This window comes from Sturnira hondurensis, unplaced genomic scaffold (genome assembly GCF_014824575.4).
Source record: "Sturnira hondurensis isolate 20B ecotype Veracruz unplaced genomic scaffold, ASM1482457v3 Scaffold0005220, whole genome shotgun sequence".
Lineage (NCBI taxonomy): Eukaryota > Metazoa > Chordata > Mammalia > Chiroptera > Phyllostomidae > Sturnira > Sturnira hondurensis.
Window position 1 is genome coordinate 5,917,842 of NW_028077851.1, and position 17,518 is coordinate 5,935,359.

The 17,518-nt window shown below is 37.5% G+C and overlaps 1 protein-coding gene across 3 annotated transcripts in view; it reads right to left on the reverse strand.

Annotated features, from left to right (window-relative positions):
• Nucleotides 1–586: 586 nt before the first annotated feature.
• REPS2 (RALBP1 associated Eps domain containing 2) overlaps nt 587–17,518 on the reverse strand; it is a 215,782-nt gene continuing 198,850 nt past the window's right edge. For all 3 annotated transcript variants that reach the window (XM_037046289.1, XM_037046287.1, XM_037046288.1), the window contains 2 exons: nt 14,916–15,021; nt 587–2,891 (listed from right to left, as the gene is read on the reverse strand). In XM_037046289.1, the coding sequence (XP_036902184.1) occupies nt 2,823–2,891; nt 14,916–15,021 (175 nt within the window). In that variant the 3' untranslated portion in view covers nt 587–2,822. The remainder of the gene's footprint in view (nt 2,892–14,915; nt 15,022–17,518) is intronic.

The following is a 17,518-nucleotide window of genomic DNA, read 5'->3' on the forward strand; positions in this document are numbered from 1 at the left end:
TGAGATTAAAGTGGGGATAGCTTCCAGCTAAGTTTTCTCCTCTTCCAATCAGGCCCAAAGCACTTCTCTAATATTAGTAAAGCAGTTAAATCCTTCCAACTAAAGCAAGTATCTGTACTGATGACAGCACATACCTCCACTCCAGATATGTACCTTTTGGATTTGCTCCATGTCTACTGACTAGGAAGGTGGCACAAAAAATATGCCACATATAAGAGACACTATCAACTCCTACTGTACTTTCATCCCTGGGACTACAAGACCCCTGTCGAGGAAGACCACTTAACGACAAGGTTATTAAATCCCTATGGATGGGGGCAACATTGGCCTTTTGTCCACAGAACTCTACCCAGCAAGCAGGTCTAATTTTGGAGAAGGTTTCTAGAAGACATATAATGGTAATTCCAATAGCCCAGCCCTCCTATAAATTACATTAAAGGCTCACAGAAGCATTATCAGGAGTTATAATCCTAAACTGAAATTGCATATCCTAAGAAAACAGAGAAAAGGAGAGAGGATGAGCACTAGTTAGGTAATAATAATATGTATAAGTGTATGTACATCTATGTGTTTGTGTTTAATGTTGTTTTTAAATCCACTTCTAAACAACTAATAAATTGTGGTAACTAGAAGTCTAGTCAAGAAGGTTGGGTATAGATATTATTGGTATGTGCTTTAATGCAATGCCTATCTTAAAATATTGGTGACACTATGCAACTCATGGAGCTTTGATTGTCTGATGGGAGATTTTTTCCTTTAATAAAAATCACACCAACTAAACAAAATCCCAATCTAATTTGGCTTACACTGGCATTGACTTGCTGGGGGAAATGTCAGTATTTTTAAAATACATAATATATAGTAACATTGCTTAGTTTATACATCTGCTTAATGAATATGAAGTGCTATCTTGAGTGAGTGTATATGTACTGGAAGATTATGGGATAAAGCACACATGCTAGCCTTTCCTGGATTGAATGTAACAAAAGGCAAACACGCTGTGAAATGCCTGCCACAAGGACACTGTTGATAAAATTGGTTACAGCTCCCAGATCTCAGAATATGGGAAAAGAGGTTAACTTTACACTGACCCATTCATGACCTTAGAAAGGGTTTAAACTGATTCTGAACCCTTCGTACAGGGACCAAAAAAAAAAAAAAGGCAGCCAAAGGGGAAGAAAGAAGGTATGAACAGAGAAAGAGTTCAAGATTTCTGATTTTCAAAACCAAGCCAATTCAAAAGCCTTTAATATGCACAGAACAGAATCAACAATTTGTTTTTCTCTGGAAAAACACCATCTGTTTGAGCCTTTCTTTTCTGCCGTTAAGCTATTGATAAAGCTTGCCAATGGAATGAGGAAGCATTAAATAAACGCCTACTTTTCTAGAAGCTGTCAACTCTGTTGAAATCCAAGATTTAATCTCACATGCTGCAAACCTATCCAAACCACTTCAAAAAGGATGCTAGACACATCCTACCCCTCTACCCTAAAAAAGTATAAAGTAGCAAAATGCATAAGAGACAGCATTTCTTGCCATCAGTCTCTCAAAGTAATGTTAAATTGGCATGCCCTGATCCCTGTGAGGGTTGTTCAATTCCCATTTTCAACTTGAGCTTGTAGGTGAGGTAGTAGCTATCCAAATTTCTATAGGATACTGGCTTCTGCAATTTGAGCTCACTGTTTTACATCACTTACACTGGAGTCAGCTGGGCCCCTCTGGGTGGCACATAAACCAATCACTTCCCAAGGGTACACTTCACACAGAACCAAATAGCTATATATGCTGTGTCAGAATTGCCTTTCTTTATTATTTCATACTCAATACACTCACAACCCAAGATAATATAACAAAGACAAAAATAATTACCAGAGATTGTTGAATGGTTGGTAACAACCATTTTCCCTCTTTGTCCCCAGTTTGAATAACCTGGGTTCAAACAACAAATGTTTATCAATACAGTCTCATAAGCCTTTCATATTTGATGGGCAGTTTCCAAATTCATGCATTTACAGATAGGTTATCCCATAGAGGATAATAGTAGAGATCTGGCAACTATTTATTTAATTTGATCAGGCAAGGCAGTTAAAGCACATTGTTCTTGCCAAAAAAATTTACATGAAAGAACTGAGTTATCTGGGTTGATGACCTAACTGGGCCAAGTTAAACAGATCACTGACAGAACTTCCACTTTACAGAGGTGTGAAGATCCAGTAAGTCTTAGACATTCAGTAGAAAACAATAGTCATGTATTATTTATAGCTAAATATAATATCAAAATAGCACTAAAGAAGCAATTTTTGGTATATGGTGGTGGAGGGCACAGAGTCAGTCTAAATCTGATGCTTTCGTTTTATTTTAGTTTTTGTTTTATTATTGTCATGCCAAAAACTATCCAGTTACAATTTCAATTATTCAGGAAACCAGCATACTGTACACGATATACGTAACAAAAATAAAACAAGCATCCTGAACATACTGGGTTATGAGGTTTTGGATAAATCATAAATTCTTTAAATAAATAATGCTCTAAATTATTTGCTAAAAGATTGACTTTTGGTAAGGAGCAACATCTAACACCTCAGGAAATATTGAAGAATTAGAGAAAAATTCCACTGATGATTACAATTTCAAGTGAGATAATCAGTTGTATTTTTCCATCCAGCAAAACATACAAGTAAAGAGAAAAGGTGGCATGGATCCTAATCCACTGCTCATAGCTTTTGATACAGTCAGACATCTATGACACGTAGTTGGATTAAAATAGTTGAAGGAAAGATCTTGGCATAAAAGGTCACCCACTGTTACTTGGGTCTTGGGCATCACAACACGGTGACTGGACGAAGTTGTTCCAATTGGTTTTCCAATGCAATTCGTTCTTGATGAACTTCCTGAGTTGTACAAAACAGAGAAAAAAGAAACAAAAAAGCAAAGGAGTCATTTCCTGGGTTCATCTTTACTTCATCAGATATTAAAAAGAAACATAATTAAACCATTAAGACTTAAGTACCATATGATTCAATGACGGGTAGACTAGAAGGTATCATGTTTATAGCTGGTGACTAGACAAAGGAAGCTTCACATTTTGTAATCTCTCAACTCCTTTCTGAAGATGATGAAATGAAACTGACGCATCCCACCTACCATTGCCTCAATCTCACCTTAAGTTTTAAGGGATAAGTGGCTACCAGAAAATGATGTTAAAAAGTAAAAGACTGATTAGGAGCAAGTAGGAAAGCAAAAGCCAGCTCCTAATACTGAGAGGTAAAGCCATCATGGACTCCATTTCTAGCTCAATCTTTCTTGATTCTAATCCAACACCATACTCAGTCAGGTCTAAGAGATGAAAAAAGTACACTGGTCAGTCTTCTACCAAAGTCTCATCTAGGCTCCTGTACAAAATATGGCTTACAGTGTGACTTTTGGATAAAATGCAGAAAAGAAGATTAGCAATATGCTACTTGGGAAATAAAATTTTCAGCTGTAAAACAGATTTGTTAGTGATGAGAAAGGCGTTCTTAGGTAGAATCAAAGTGGGAAAGATTCTGTATAAAAGCTCAATCCTAAGAAGCCCCACGAAAACCAACATGATAATAAGAGTCAGCCCAGAAGTCATTTATTCATCTGCCCTCCTACCCACCCATCCAACAGTCCTTGAGATCTATCTACTATGGGCCAGATTCTGCTGTAAATGTGATCATACCAGCAAAGACAAGACAGATCAGACCAATGCCCTCTTAGGGCTTATATGCAAATGGCTAAAGAAAGATACAGTTGAAAAACAAGACACTTTCAGAAGAAAACAAGTAGGATGATATAATAGAGACTAATGGGAATCTGGGAGAAAGGTGGGAAGGCTTCTCAGAGTTGATGCTACTTGAGCAAAGACATGAGTGAAGTGAGGGGCAAGTCATGAAGATATGGTGGAAGGATATTCAGGGAGACCAAAGGGCAACTGCAAAGGCCCTGAGGGAGGGAACAAGCTTGGTGTGTTTGATGAACAGAAAGGTCTACATGGCCAGAGCAAAAGTACCAAGGAGGTATTGGCAAGAGGTGGAATCGGAGACTTATGCAGGGGTCTTGTGTGCAGAATAAGGAATGAGGAAACTGTTTAGTGTGGGGGGATGGCACTGGGGGCTTTGTATCAGGGAAGACACGTGTCCTACTTTGGAATTCAAGTTTTTCACTCTGGCTACTGTGTAGCAGGGTAAGAAAAGAAGCAGGCAGCAGCTGGGAGGCTACTTCATGGACCCAGGTGAGAAATGAAAAGGCCTTGGATCAGGGTAGCAGCCATAAAACTGAGAGAAGCGGTTGGACTGCAGATATATTTTGAATCTAGAACCGATAAAATATGTTGATGAAGTTTGGTATAGGAGAGAAGGAAGGGAATTTTGAGTTGAACAAGTAGGTGCCAGTAGTAGTATTAATTGAGAGCAAAAAGATTGGATGAGAAATTAGCATTTCAAATGAAGGAATTAAGCATCTGAGTTGTGTATACTAGATACATTAAGAGAAAATTTCAGTAAGCAGTTGTAAATTCATGTCTGGAACTCAGAGGAAAGCGAATCAGGGCTTAGAAATAAACTAATGATCATCATGTTGGTCTTCAAAGTCTTTGGACTGTATAACATCACCTAGAAAAAGAATACAGATAGACTGTTGCGGGTAAAGATGGAATTGAACACATGTACCATACTATTCCCTACTGGAATTCTACTAAAACAAAAAAATTTAAGACATAGACACAGAAGGACAGAATAAACAAAAGGGAAGAGGTAATGGCAATAAAATTTGTAAGCTGAAAGGTAAACTCATGAACAGTAAATGAGTTAGCAAATACAGAAAATAAATATGGGATGCTACCAATTGCTGAGCATGTATCTCCCAATTATGCATTATGGAACTGGACAAATGACCAGAGTGGATTCAGGGATCCAGTGGATCTACTATTGACATGGACTTGAGCTACAACTCCACTGACCACCTGACCTCCAAAAGCTTCTACAGATTGGTATACCACATTGAAAGGGAACAAGCACCAAAACCAAACAAAATGCAAAACAAAAACAAGGTCACATATGAATATTCATAAAACAGAATAAAGTTTAACATATTAAAAAGAATTTTATTTTTTATTCTCATATGGTAGAGAATAAAAATTGTATTTGCTTTTTCATTTTAGTGAACAGCTCTATAAATTTAACACATGTATAGATTTATGTAACTACCACCACAAAGAGGGTACATTAGGTTTCCAACAAGCAAAAACTCTGATACTACTCATTGATATTACAAACCCTTACCTCATGCAAAATCCCTGACAACTACTGGTCTTTCCAAGAATGTCAAATAAAAGGAATCATGCAGTGCGTAACCTTTTGACACTGACCTAACTCAGCATAATGTCTTTGAAGTTTATCCAAGTTATTGTGTGTATCATTCCTTTTTATTGCTAAGTACTATGCCACTGTACTGTGCAAATGTACCATAATTTACATATTCTTCCTTTGAAGGACATTTGGGTTGTTTCCAGTTTTTGCTATCACATAAAACTGCTGTGAACATTTGAGTATAGATTTCTGAGTAAACATAAGCTTTCATCTCACTAAGGCAGATATTCATAGTGGGACATGTAAGTGTATGTATAATGTCATAAGAAACTACAAAATGCTTTTTCAGGGTGGGGTACCAATTTGCATTCCTATAATCAATGCATGAGAGTTCCAGTTCCCAGTACTTGGTGTTACCACTATTTTCTGTTTTAGCAATTATAATACATGTATAGTGGTATGTGATCATGGTTTTAATTTTAATTTGCCTACTGGCTAATGGTATTGAATATTTTCTCACATGTTTGCCATCCTTATGTGCTCTTTGGTGAAGTATCTGTTCAAGTCTTTTGATTATTTTTGAGTTGTTAGAGTTTTGAGAATTCTTCAGCTTTAAGAGTTCTTTATATAATCTAGATCCAAGTCCTTTGTCAAATATGTGAAATTGAAAATATTTTCTCCCAGTATATAGCTTCTCTCTTAAATCTCTTCACAGTGTTTTTGGCAGAGCAAAAATTTCTGAATTTGATGAACTCCAGTTTATTGAGTTTTTCTGTTATATATTGTGCTTTTGGCATCACTTCTAACCCCAGGTCATAAAGATTTTTTTTCCTATATGTCTTCTAAAAGGTTTATATCTTTATGTTTTACATTTGCATCTAGGACCCTTTCAAGTTGATCTTTGTATAGGATGGGAGGTTTAAATCAAGTTCCTTTTTCTTTTTTACATATGAATGACAAATTACTACAAAACAATTTGTTGAAAAGACTATCTTTTCTCCATGAATTGATTTTGCACCTTTGTCAGAATTAACTGATGTATTCATGTAATCTACTTCAGGACTGTCTATCCCATTCCACTGATCTATGCATTGATCTCTCCAATACCATGGTGTCTTGATTACTAAATCTTGATATTAAAGTAATTCTTCCAACTTTGTTCTTCCTTTTCAAATTTTTTTAATTACTCTAGTTCCTAGGTCCTGACATGCAAATTATAGGATTAGCTGTCTATACCTACAAAAATATACTGCTAGTACTTTGACTGGTATTATAATAAATCTATAGATCACTTTGGAAAAAGTGACATCACTACTATACTGAGTCTCCCAATCTACAAACAGCATATGTCTCTCCATTTACTTTGGTCTTCTTGAATTTCTTTTAACAGCACTTTACAGTCTTCAGTATACAGATCCAGTTGTGTGTTTTTTTTCTCACTGGAAGACTTTTTTTCACTGCTTTCAGAAAGAGAGGAAGAGAGAGAGGAATAGAGAGAAACATTGATCAGTTGCCTCCCATACACTCCCTGACCACAGATCGCATGCACCAAGACTGGGGCTCATACATGCCCAGACCAGGGACCAAATCCACAATGGAGGTATGTTCCCTGACTGGGAATAGAACCTGCAACTCTTTGGTTATGGGATGATGCTCCAACCAACTGAGCCACACCAGTCAGGGCAGATCCTGTATGTTTTGGTGACTTTATTCCTAAGTATTTATTTTATTTTATTTTATTTATTTTTAGAGAGAGGGGAAGGGAAGAAGAAAGAGAGGGAGAGAAACATCATTGTGTGGTTGCCTCTCGTGCATCCCTATGGGGGACCTGGGCCACAACACAGGCATGTGCCCTGATTGGTAATCAAACTGATAACCCTTTGGTTCGCAGGACCATACTCAATCTGCTGAGCCACCCCAGCCAGGGGACTATACCTAAGCATTCATCTAGGGTTGGGGGCAAGCTACTGTGAATAGTATTGTTTTTCAAATTTCAGTTACAATTTATTCATTATTTATATACAGGAAAATTATTGCTTTTTGTGTGTTGACCTTGTATTCTGTAACCTTTATTCATAAACTCAGAGAATAAAATCTTAAAATGCAATTCAATTTTCAAAAACATTGAATATCACAATTGATAATTTAAAATTCAACAACACAAAAACTTGGGAATTTAACAAAAGATACACAATAGCTTTGTACACTCAGAACCACTGAGAGGAATTTTATAAGATCTAAGTAACTGGAGTTAAGTACTATGCTCACGGACTGGCAAACTCAACATTGTTTATATATCAATTGTCCTTAAACTGATCTATTGATTCAATGCAAACCGAATCATAATCCTAGTAGGCTATTTTGTAGAAAATGACATATCTATTCTAAAATTTACATGAAACAAAGGGCCCAGAATAATCTTGTAAAAGATCGGATTGAAAAATTTATACTACCTGATTTCAAGACTTACTATAAAGCAATACTAATCAAGAATGTGTGGTACAGGTATAAGGATCAACAAATAAATTAATGGAACAGAATAAGAAATCAGAAATAAATTTACACTTATATGTTCATTACACTTTGACAAGGACACCAAAGTAACCCAAGAGACTCACTCCAGCTTCAAGGTCACACACATAAACTCCAAGTGAAGGGATGAGACAAATATTCCATGATATAGACATGGAAAGAGAGCAGGCGCAGCTCTACTTATATTAGACCAAATACACTTTATGCTAAAAGATGTAATAAGACAGAGAAGGTCATTATATAATATTAAAAGGTTAATTCATATAACCATCATAAATATATATGTACCCAACATCAGAGCAGCTAAACATATTAAACAAGAAATTGAAACTATGGAAAAAATAATGACAGAAAGTGACCATAACCTGGGGAAGGAAATGGACATGCAAATCCAGGAAGCACTGACAGTCCCAAACAAGATGAATCCAAAGAGGCCCACACCAAGACACATCATAATTGTAAAAGGTTAAAGACAGGGAATCTTAAAAGAAGCAAGAGAAAAGCAGTTCATTATCTATAAATGAGCTCCATAAGACTGTCAGCTGATTTCTCAACAGAAACTATGCGGACCAGAAGGGATTGGCAAGAAATAGTCAAAGTGATGAAAAGCAACATTCAGCCAAAGTGGAGGTGTAGGCAGATACACTTTGCTCCTCGTGCAATGAAAAGAAGGACAACTACAAATTTAAAAGCAAAAAACCCCACCAGAACTGCCATAAAATTGAATGTATGGAAATCTGACAACTAAGGAGTTAAAGAAACATTCATCCAGACTGGTAGGAGGGGCGGAGATGGGTAGCTGGGGTGGAGAGAACAAGCAGCAAGGCAGTGACTGGAAGACAAAGGCAGGTGATGCAGTGGCTGGCAGACAAGGTGGTCCCACATTTGTGTGCAGATAAACCAGGAGCAACAACTGGGGAGCAAGACACACCGTGCAATCCAGAGTTCCAGCATGGTAAAATAAAACCTCAAAGCCTCTGACTATAAAAACCTCTGGAAGTTGTGGTGGAAGAAGAAAAGAAGAAATTCTCAGGCTCACAAGAGTTTGTTGGAGAGATCCACAGGGTCCTAGAAAGTACAGAAATTCACCCACCTGGGAATCTGTACCACAAGGGCCCAATTCCCTTGTGGGTAACAGGGGAAGTGATTGAAAGCCAGCTGAGAGCTGAGCACGCTGCACTGTTTCCTCTCGGATCCTTCCCCCACATATAGCACCACAACGCAATGACCTGGGTTGTACTGCCCTGGTGAAAACCTAAGACTGCCCCAGTGAATACTTAAGGCTCTGCCCCTTACTGCATACCAGGTGGGCCAAGACAAAAAAAATATGGTCCAAATGAAGGGACAGATCAAAGCTCCAAAAACAGAACTAAGCAATGAAGAGATAACTGAATTATCAGGTGCAGACTTCAAAAAACTGGTAATCAGGATGCTCACAGTAATGGTTGAGTATGGTCACAAAATAGAGGAAAAAGTGAAGAACATGAACGGTGAAATAAAAAAGAATATACAGGGAACCAATAATGAAGGGAAGGAAACTGGGAATCAAATAAACGGTTTGGACCAGAAGGAAGAAAGAAACATTCAACCAGAACAGAATTAAGAAACAAGAATTCAGAAAAACGAGGAGAGGCTTAGGAACCTCTGGGGAAACGTTAAACATTCCAACATCCAAATCATAGAGGTGCCAGAAAGAGAAGAAGAAGAGTAAGAAATTGAAAACTTCTCTGATAAAATAATGAAGGAGAACTTACCCAATCTGGCAAAGCTAATAGACTTCAAGGAAGTCCAGCAGGCTAGAGTCTCACAGAAATTGGACCCAAGGAAGCATACACCAAAGCACATCAGAATTACATTACCCAAGATGAAAGATAAGGAGAGAATCTTAAAGCAGCAAGAGAAAAGGAAAGAATCACCTACAAAGGAGTTCCCATCAGACTGTCATCTGATTTCTCAAAAGAAACCTTACAGGCAAGAAGGGGCTGGAAAGAAGTATTTGAAGTCATGAAAGGCAAGGACCTACATCCAAGATGACTCTATCCAGCAAAGCTATCATTTAGAATGGAAGGGCCGATAAAGGGCTTCCCAGGTAAGGTCAAGTTAGAGCAGTTCATCATCACTAAGCCCTTATAATATGAAATGTTAAAGGAACTTATCTAAGAAAAAGCAGAAAACCAAACTTATGAACAATAAAATGACAAAAAACTCACAACTACCACCAAATCTAAAAACATAAAAAAAAAACTAAGCAAACAACTAGAACAGGAACAGAATCACAGAAATGGAGATCACATGGAGGGTTATCAGCAGGGAGGGAAAGTGGGGAGAATGGGGGAAAATGTACATGGAATAAGAAGCATAAATCATGGGTACAAAATAGAGAGAGGTTAAGAATAGTATGGGAAATGGAGAAGCTAAAGAACTCACATGTACTACTCATGGGCATGAATTAAGGTGGGGGAATGCTGGTGGGAGGCTAGGTAAAGGGTAGAAGGAAATAAAGGGGGGCAAATGGGATAACTGTAATAGCATAATCAATAAAATATATCAAAAATTATTTGGAGATAATAAGATAATGTTTACTTTTTAAAAAGTAAACATAATAAAATTAAAAATATTGTTTAGAAAAAAAAGCAATGAAAAGCAAGAACCTACATCCAAGATTACTCTATCCAGCAAAGCTATCACTTACAATGGAAGGGCAGATAAAGTGCTTCCCAGACAAGAAAAAGCTAAAGGAGTTTATCACCACCAAACCAGTATTACATGAAATGTTAAAAGGTCTTCTTTAAAAAGAATAAAAGATATGAATAAAATGGCAATAAATACATATGTATCAACAACTGAATCTAAAAATCAAAATAAATGAACAAGCAGAACAAAAACACACTGATAGATACATAGAACATTTTGACAATTGCCAGAGAGGAGGGAAGTTGTGGGCATGAGTGAAAAATGTGAAGGGGTTAAGAAGTACAAAGTGGTAGTAACAGAATAGTCATGGGGATGTCAAGTACAGCATAGGGAATATAGTTAATAATATTGTAATAACTGATGTCAGATGGGTAAAAGATTTATTGGGATAATCACTTAGTAAGTTATATCGTGTGTCATCACTGGGGTGTACACCTGAAACTAACAATATTGTATGTCAACTGTAATTGAAATATAAAAAATGGTTTAAGATTGAAAAAAAATTATTCACAAATATTCATGACATTACCTACCAATCCTAACCCAAGAGAAATGAGAAGGTATTTGCAAGTTCCGGCCAAGATGGAGGTGTAGGTAGAAACTCTTCACTTCCTTGCACAATCAAAAGGACGATAACAACCAATCTAAAATCAATAAACAGCCCTGGCTGGTGTAGCTCAGTGGATTGAGCGTGGGCCTGCGAACCACACAATTGTGGTTCAATTCCCACACAGGGCACATGCCTGGGTTGCGAGCCAGTTCCCAGCAGGGGACTCATGAGAGGCAACCATACATTGATATTTCTCTCCTTCTCTTCCCCTCTAAAGATAAATAAATAATTTTTTTAAAAAAATAAAAATCAAATCAATAAACAACCAGAAGTCCCAGGAAAATCAAACTTCATGGAACTCTGACAACCAAGGAATTAAAGAAGACAGAACAACCAGACCGGTGTGCTGAGACAAAGGAATATAGCCCCAATGAAAGAACAGAGCAAAACTTCAGAAAGAGACCTAAGAGATGAGGAGATAGCCAACCTACCTGATGGAGAATTTAAAGCCCTGGTAATCAAAATGCTCACAGAGCTGATTAGCTTGGTCGAAAAATGAAAAAAACAAATGAATGCTACCTAAAATGAAACAAAGCAAAATATTCAGGGAACCAACAGTGACAGGAAGGAAACCAGGACTCAAAGCAATGATTTGGAACAAAAGGGAAAAATAAACATCCAACCAGAACAGAATGAAGAAACGAGAATTTTAAAAAGTGAAGAGGTACTTAAAAACCTCTGGAACAGCCTGAAATGTCCCAATATCTGAATTATAGGGGTGCCGGGAGGAGAACAACAGCAAGAAATTGAAAACTTATTTGAACAAATAATGAAGGAAAATTTTCCCAATCTGGCAAAGCAAATAGACTTCCAGGAAACCCAGGAAACCCAGGAAGCCCAGAGAGTCCCAAAGAAGTTGGATTCAAAGAGGAACACACCAAGGCACATCATCATTAAGTTACCCAAGATTAAAAATAAGGAGAGAATCCTAAAAGCAACAAGAGAAAAGGAGACAATTACCTACAAAGGAGTTTTCATTGGACTATCAGGTGATTTCTCAAAACAAACCTTGCAGGCAAGAAGGTGCTGGAAAGTATTTGAAGTCATGAAAGGCAAGGACCTACATCCAAGATTGCTCTATCCAGCAAAGCTTTCATTTAGAATGGAAGGGCAGATAAAATGCTTCCCAGATAAGGTCAAGTTCAAGGAGTTCATTATCATTCAGCCCTTATTATATGAAATGTTAAAGGGACTTATCTAAGAAAAAAGATTTAAAAATATGAACAATAAAATGACAAAAAACTCACAACTATCAACAAATGAACCTAAAAGAAAAGAAAAACAATGAAAACAAAAATTAAGTAAACAACTAGAACAGGAACAGAATCAGAGAAACAGACATCACATGGAGGGATTTCAGTGGGGAGGGGGAAGGAAAGAATAGTGGGGAAAGGTACAGGGCAGAAGCAGCATAATTAGTACACATAAAATAGATGGGGAAAGATAAAAATGGTATAGGAAACAGAGAAATCAAAGAACTTACATGTACAACCCAGGGGCATGAACTAAGGCAGGGGGGAATCTTGGAGGGTTGGCAGGTGCAACCGTTGGGGGGGGGCAGGTAAAGAGGGGAAAATTCCAAAAACTGTAATAGCATAATCCATAAAAAATACTTTTAAAAAAGAGAATATAGTTGCACACAAAGACCAATTCAAGAACGCAGTTTTATACAAAATAGCCAAAAACTATAAACAGTTCAAGTATCCATTAGTAGGCAAACTGAGAACCAACCTGTGGCATATTCACTCAACAGGATACTACTCAGCAGTAAAAAAGATTACTGACACATACAACAGTATAAATTTCAAAAACATAATATTAAGTGAAAGAACTTTTACACACAAATCATGTTAAGACACCTTTTCTATAAATCTATAGGCTAGGCAACACTATGGCATAAAAATTTAGAATGCTGGTTATTTTTGCAAGAGTGGGATAGGAGTTTACCAGGAAGGAGCAAAAGTAGGTAGTATCTTCCTGGGATGATGGTAGTATCTTGTTAGGGGTGTGGGTTCCATAAGTGTATGCATTTGTTAAAAACTGAGCAAAAGTACCCTTAAGATTTGTTCATTCACTATATGTAAAATTTACGTCATAAGAAGTCTGTAAAAATATTGAACTGTAGTTCATTATATGCATGCTAAGTATTTAAGGCATATATACAGAAGTCTTCAGGGACAGAGAAAGGAATGAATATGTGAGAAAAACAAATATAGGCAAATATTAATTGCAGAACCAAAGTAGTGGCTATAAAAGTATTTACTGTATGATTCTTTCAACTTTCTTGTATGTTTGAAAATGTGTATAATAAAATACCAGGGCAGGGGGACTAAAAAAAGAGAAATCAAAGAAGGAAGAGGCAGCAGAGGATGCTAAAGAGGAAGAATCAGTGAAGCAGAAAAAAATGAGCCAGGTTTGGTTTCCCAAAAGCCAGTTAGAAAAGCAACTTCAGAGGAGGGAACGGCAATTATGTAGTTCAAAAATTCAAGTAATATTAAGACAGGGCCTTTGGATTTGGCTGTTAAGAGGAGGTGAGTGGAGGATAGAAGTCACACTAAAGTGGAGGAAGAGAAAACTGTTGGTGAGGGAGCAGAGATAGTAAATGGAAAGAACTCCTCAGAAACATGGCTGTGAAGGAGGCCAAAGAGACCAGCAACAGCTGAAGAATGTGGGGTCAAGATGATAGATAAATGAACTGGAGCATGTTCATTTGTGGATGGGCATGAACCAGCAGAGGATCAAGGGACACAGTAGGTAGAACTGTGAGGATATAATTTAGTTCAAATGAGGTTATGCTAGATTAGGTTGGGCCTTAATCCAATGACCAGTGTCCTTACAAGAAAAGGACATAGTAAGAAGAGAAATTTGGACAGAAATAGAGAGAAGTGGCCATGTGACAGTGGGGACAGAAGTCACAGTGATGCATCTACAAGTTAAAAAGGGATCAGTCACATGGGCCTAATCCCACATGACTGGTGTCCTTATAAAAACAGGAAATTTGGGCATAGGCACAGACACTCACAGAGAGAACATGTGAAGAGACACAGAGAGGTGGCCATGTGAGAGTGGAGACAGAAATCGCAGTGATGCATCTACAAGCCAAGGAACACTGAGCATTGCCAGCCCCACCAGAAATTGGAAGAAGAAAGGCAGGGTTCTCCCCAAGAGAGAGAGCTTGGCTGACACCTAGGTTTCAGACTTTCAGCCTCCAGAGCTATGAGACTAGATTTGTTATTTTAAACCACCCACTTTGTCGTACTTTGCCATGGCAGCCCTGCAAAAGTAATACACAGGAGATTAACAATGAAGAGACACGGGTGATAAGAACAGGGGTGATGTCCTTGACAAGGTGATATGGAACCAGTTCCAAGGTACCAGGGCCTTTGATAGTATCAGGGCCACTCTCTTCCACTGAAATAAGTATAGCATTTTTCAGGGCATATCTAAATAAGTAAGGGTTTATCCAGAAGCTTCATACAATATAGAATGCTTCAAACAGCCCTTATAATAGATTATCTTTCCTTTTAACTAACACACAATATGTAGCCTACATATTAGAGTTACTAGTCTTCCTTGAAACATACAAGAACCAATCCATGAATCTTAAATACAGCAATTCTCTGCCTTCCAAAAGGAATTTGAGAACAAAGAAGCAAGTCTTACCATCAGAAATGGAACCAATCAGCCAATGTTCAAAACAAAACTACTAGATGAAAAGCCTAGTAACCCAAAATCAGGAAGCCCCTTACCTTGAGCTGCTGCTGGAGTTCACTGTTCAGCCGGGCCAGCACTGCATTTGCCTCTTTATTTTTGCGGATAGCGGTTTGAATAGCCTTCTTTTGTTTGGAAGATTGTCTACAAAAAGTACAAAAAGTACAAAAAGTTTGGTTAGATAGAACTTAGAGGTCTAGACCCTGGACTCTTGTCAGAACAATCTGATTCATGAGAAGTACTAAACTAACAAGGGGCTAAATGTCACAGGGCTCCAAAAATAAAATCATATATTCACAAGCAGGCAGGCAGGCACACACCAAATTAAACAAGTTTGTCAGGATGAATTATTTACACCTAAAGTACCCATTTTATAACTTGAAGAAAAGCTGTGAATAGGGTTTCAAACACTTTGTGTTCCATTTATTCCAAGATATTTTAATAATTATTTCTTCTGGACAAACCGTATTAAACTGGAATGTCCTTTTTGTGTAGGCTTTAATGGGATTTAAAAGACCTGTGCGTGGCCCTTGTGGACAACTATGAAAGTAAAACAAAAACATTCTCTTTAGCAAGGATCCTACATTAATTCAGCCAGCCTAAACAACTCTCCTTTATTCCTTTATTATTAGGGATAAAACGCTTGAGTGCAAGTGAGCACATGCATATGCATACACCAGCATATATAGCTGTAACACTTGAGAAATGCACAGAAATGTTTCAATACCCATATTCCCAAATTAAGTCAATAGTAAATTCATAGAACAGGTATAAATAGGGTGTCCATATGTCCCGCTTTGCCCATTACAGTCTCTGCTTACACTGCTTGTCTGGTCCTAATTATTCTTAGCACATTCTTTCTCCCTCGAAACTGTCCACAGATGGGACAATAAATCAACATGGTTGTATAACCTACAACTTTATATCCCACAGCAAGAAACACTAAATTCTCAGAGTGAAATGGCAATTTAAGTTCCCTTAGGAAAACAAATATATTTGTAATCACTGAGAGATAAGTTCTAGTCCAGAGCAACTAAACTGAAATGCACTGTGATCACTGTAGCAATCTGATTAATATTCACTGGGAATATTTTTTATGCCAGTCATTCTGCTATTCTGTAGGAGGCATACATACTCTCTTCCCCAACAAATTTAAAGATTAGTTTTCCTTTTTTTCACACAAAAACATTAGTTATTTTATTAATGAATTTACTTTTTCTAGTGCTTCCTGATGATTTTCAAGTTTGGCTCATCCAGTCTTACTCTTTCTTGAATGAAAAATGCTACCTCTACTATGACACCTTCATGGATCCTTTGGGCTGAAAACTTCTTTCTTTTGAATTTTAGTCTTTTTTAAAATTATTCAATTATAGTTGTTCCCATTTTCCTCCATACTCTCCTCCTGCCCTACCCACCCCCAACTCCCACCCTCAATCCTTCCCCCATTTGCCCTTGTCCATGGGCCCTTGATGACCCCTCCCCTTCTTCCCCCCATTATCCTCCTCCTCCTTCCTCTCTGGTCACTGTCAGTTTGTTCCTTACTTCCATATCTCTGGTTTTATTTTGCGCACTTGTTTGTTTTGTTGATTGGATACTTTTCACCCTCATATACAGGAAAGGAGCTTCAAAATCTACTTTTTTAAATATACAGACTGGATGGTTTCAGGACAAGATGGAGAAGACTCATCTCTCTATTCCTTCCAAGAAGTACATACAGTTAAACTCTGGATATAATGCATAAAATATAAGAAGACTCCAAAAAGTTGAATGGAGAAGGTAAACTACCAAGGGAACTCAGTACCCAGGGAAATATAGCAGGGAATTTTCTAGGTGTTCTTTCTTGCTGCATAGGTCCCAGACTGGATAGTGAAGATGTTGGCAATCCATAAATGTCAATGAAGACAGATCAAAAATAATCCCCCCCCAACAAAACCTGCTCGCTCGCTCGCTCTCTTTCTCTCTCTCTAATCAAAGAACTTGGAAAAGGGAAGCCTAGCAAGACAGAAATCAGACACAATATCCCCTCTGATTATAGATATAAAATCTTTAACCAAGTATTAGCCAACAGAATTCAGTAATATATAAAAAGAATTAGCCCTGGCTGGTATAGCTCAGTGGATTGAGTGCGGGCCTGCGAATCAGAGGATCGCGGTTCGATTCCCAGTCAGGGCACATGCCTGGGTTGCAGGCCAGTTCCCTGCAGGCCAACTCCCAGCAGGGGACGCACGAAAGGCAACCATACATTGATGTTTCTCTCCCTCTCTCCTTCCCTTCCCCTCTAAAGATAAATAAATAAAATCTTTAAAAAAAAAGAATTATATACCATAACCAAAAGGAGTTTATTCAAGGAAGAAAGATTGATTCAATATTCAAAAATCAATGTAATCTACCATCCTAATAGGTGAAAGAACAAAAATCACATGACCATATAAATTGATGTAGTAAAAGCACATGATAAAACTGAACACCTATTCATGATAAAAAAAAAAAACCAAACCTCTCAGAAAACTATGAATAGAGGTGAACCTCCTCAACTTCATAAAGAAGTTCTACAAAAAAACTACACTAATGTCATACTTAATGAAAATCTGAATGTCCTCCCCCCAAAGATTAGGAAGAAGACAAGAATTTCTACACTCAT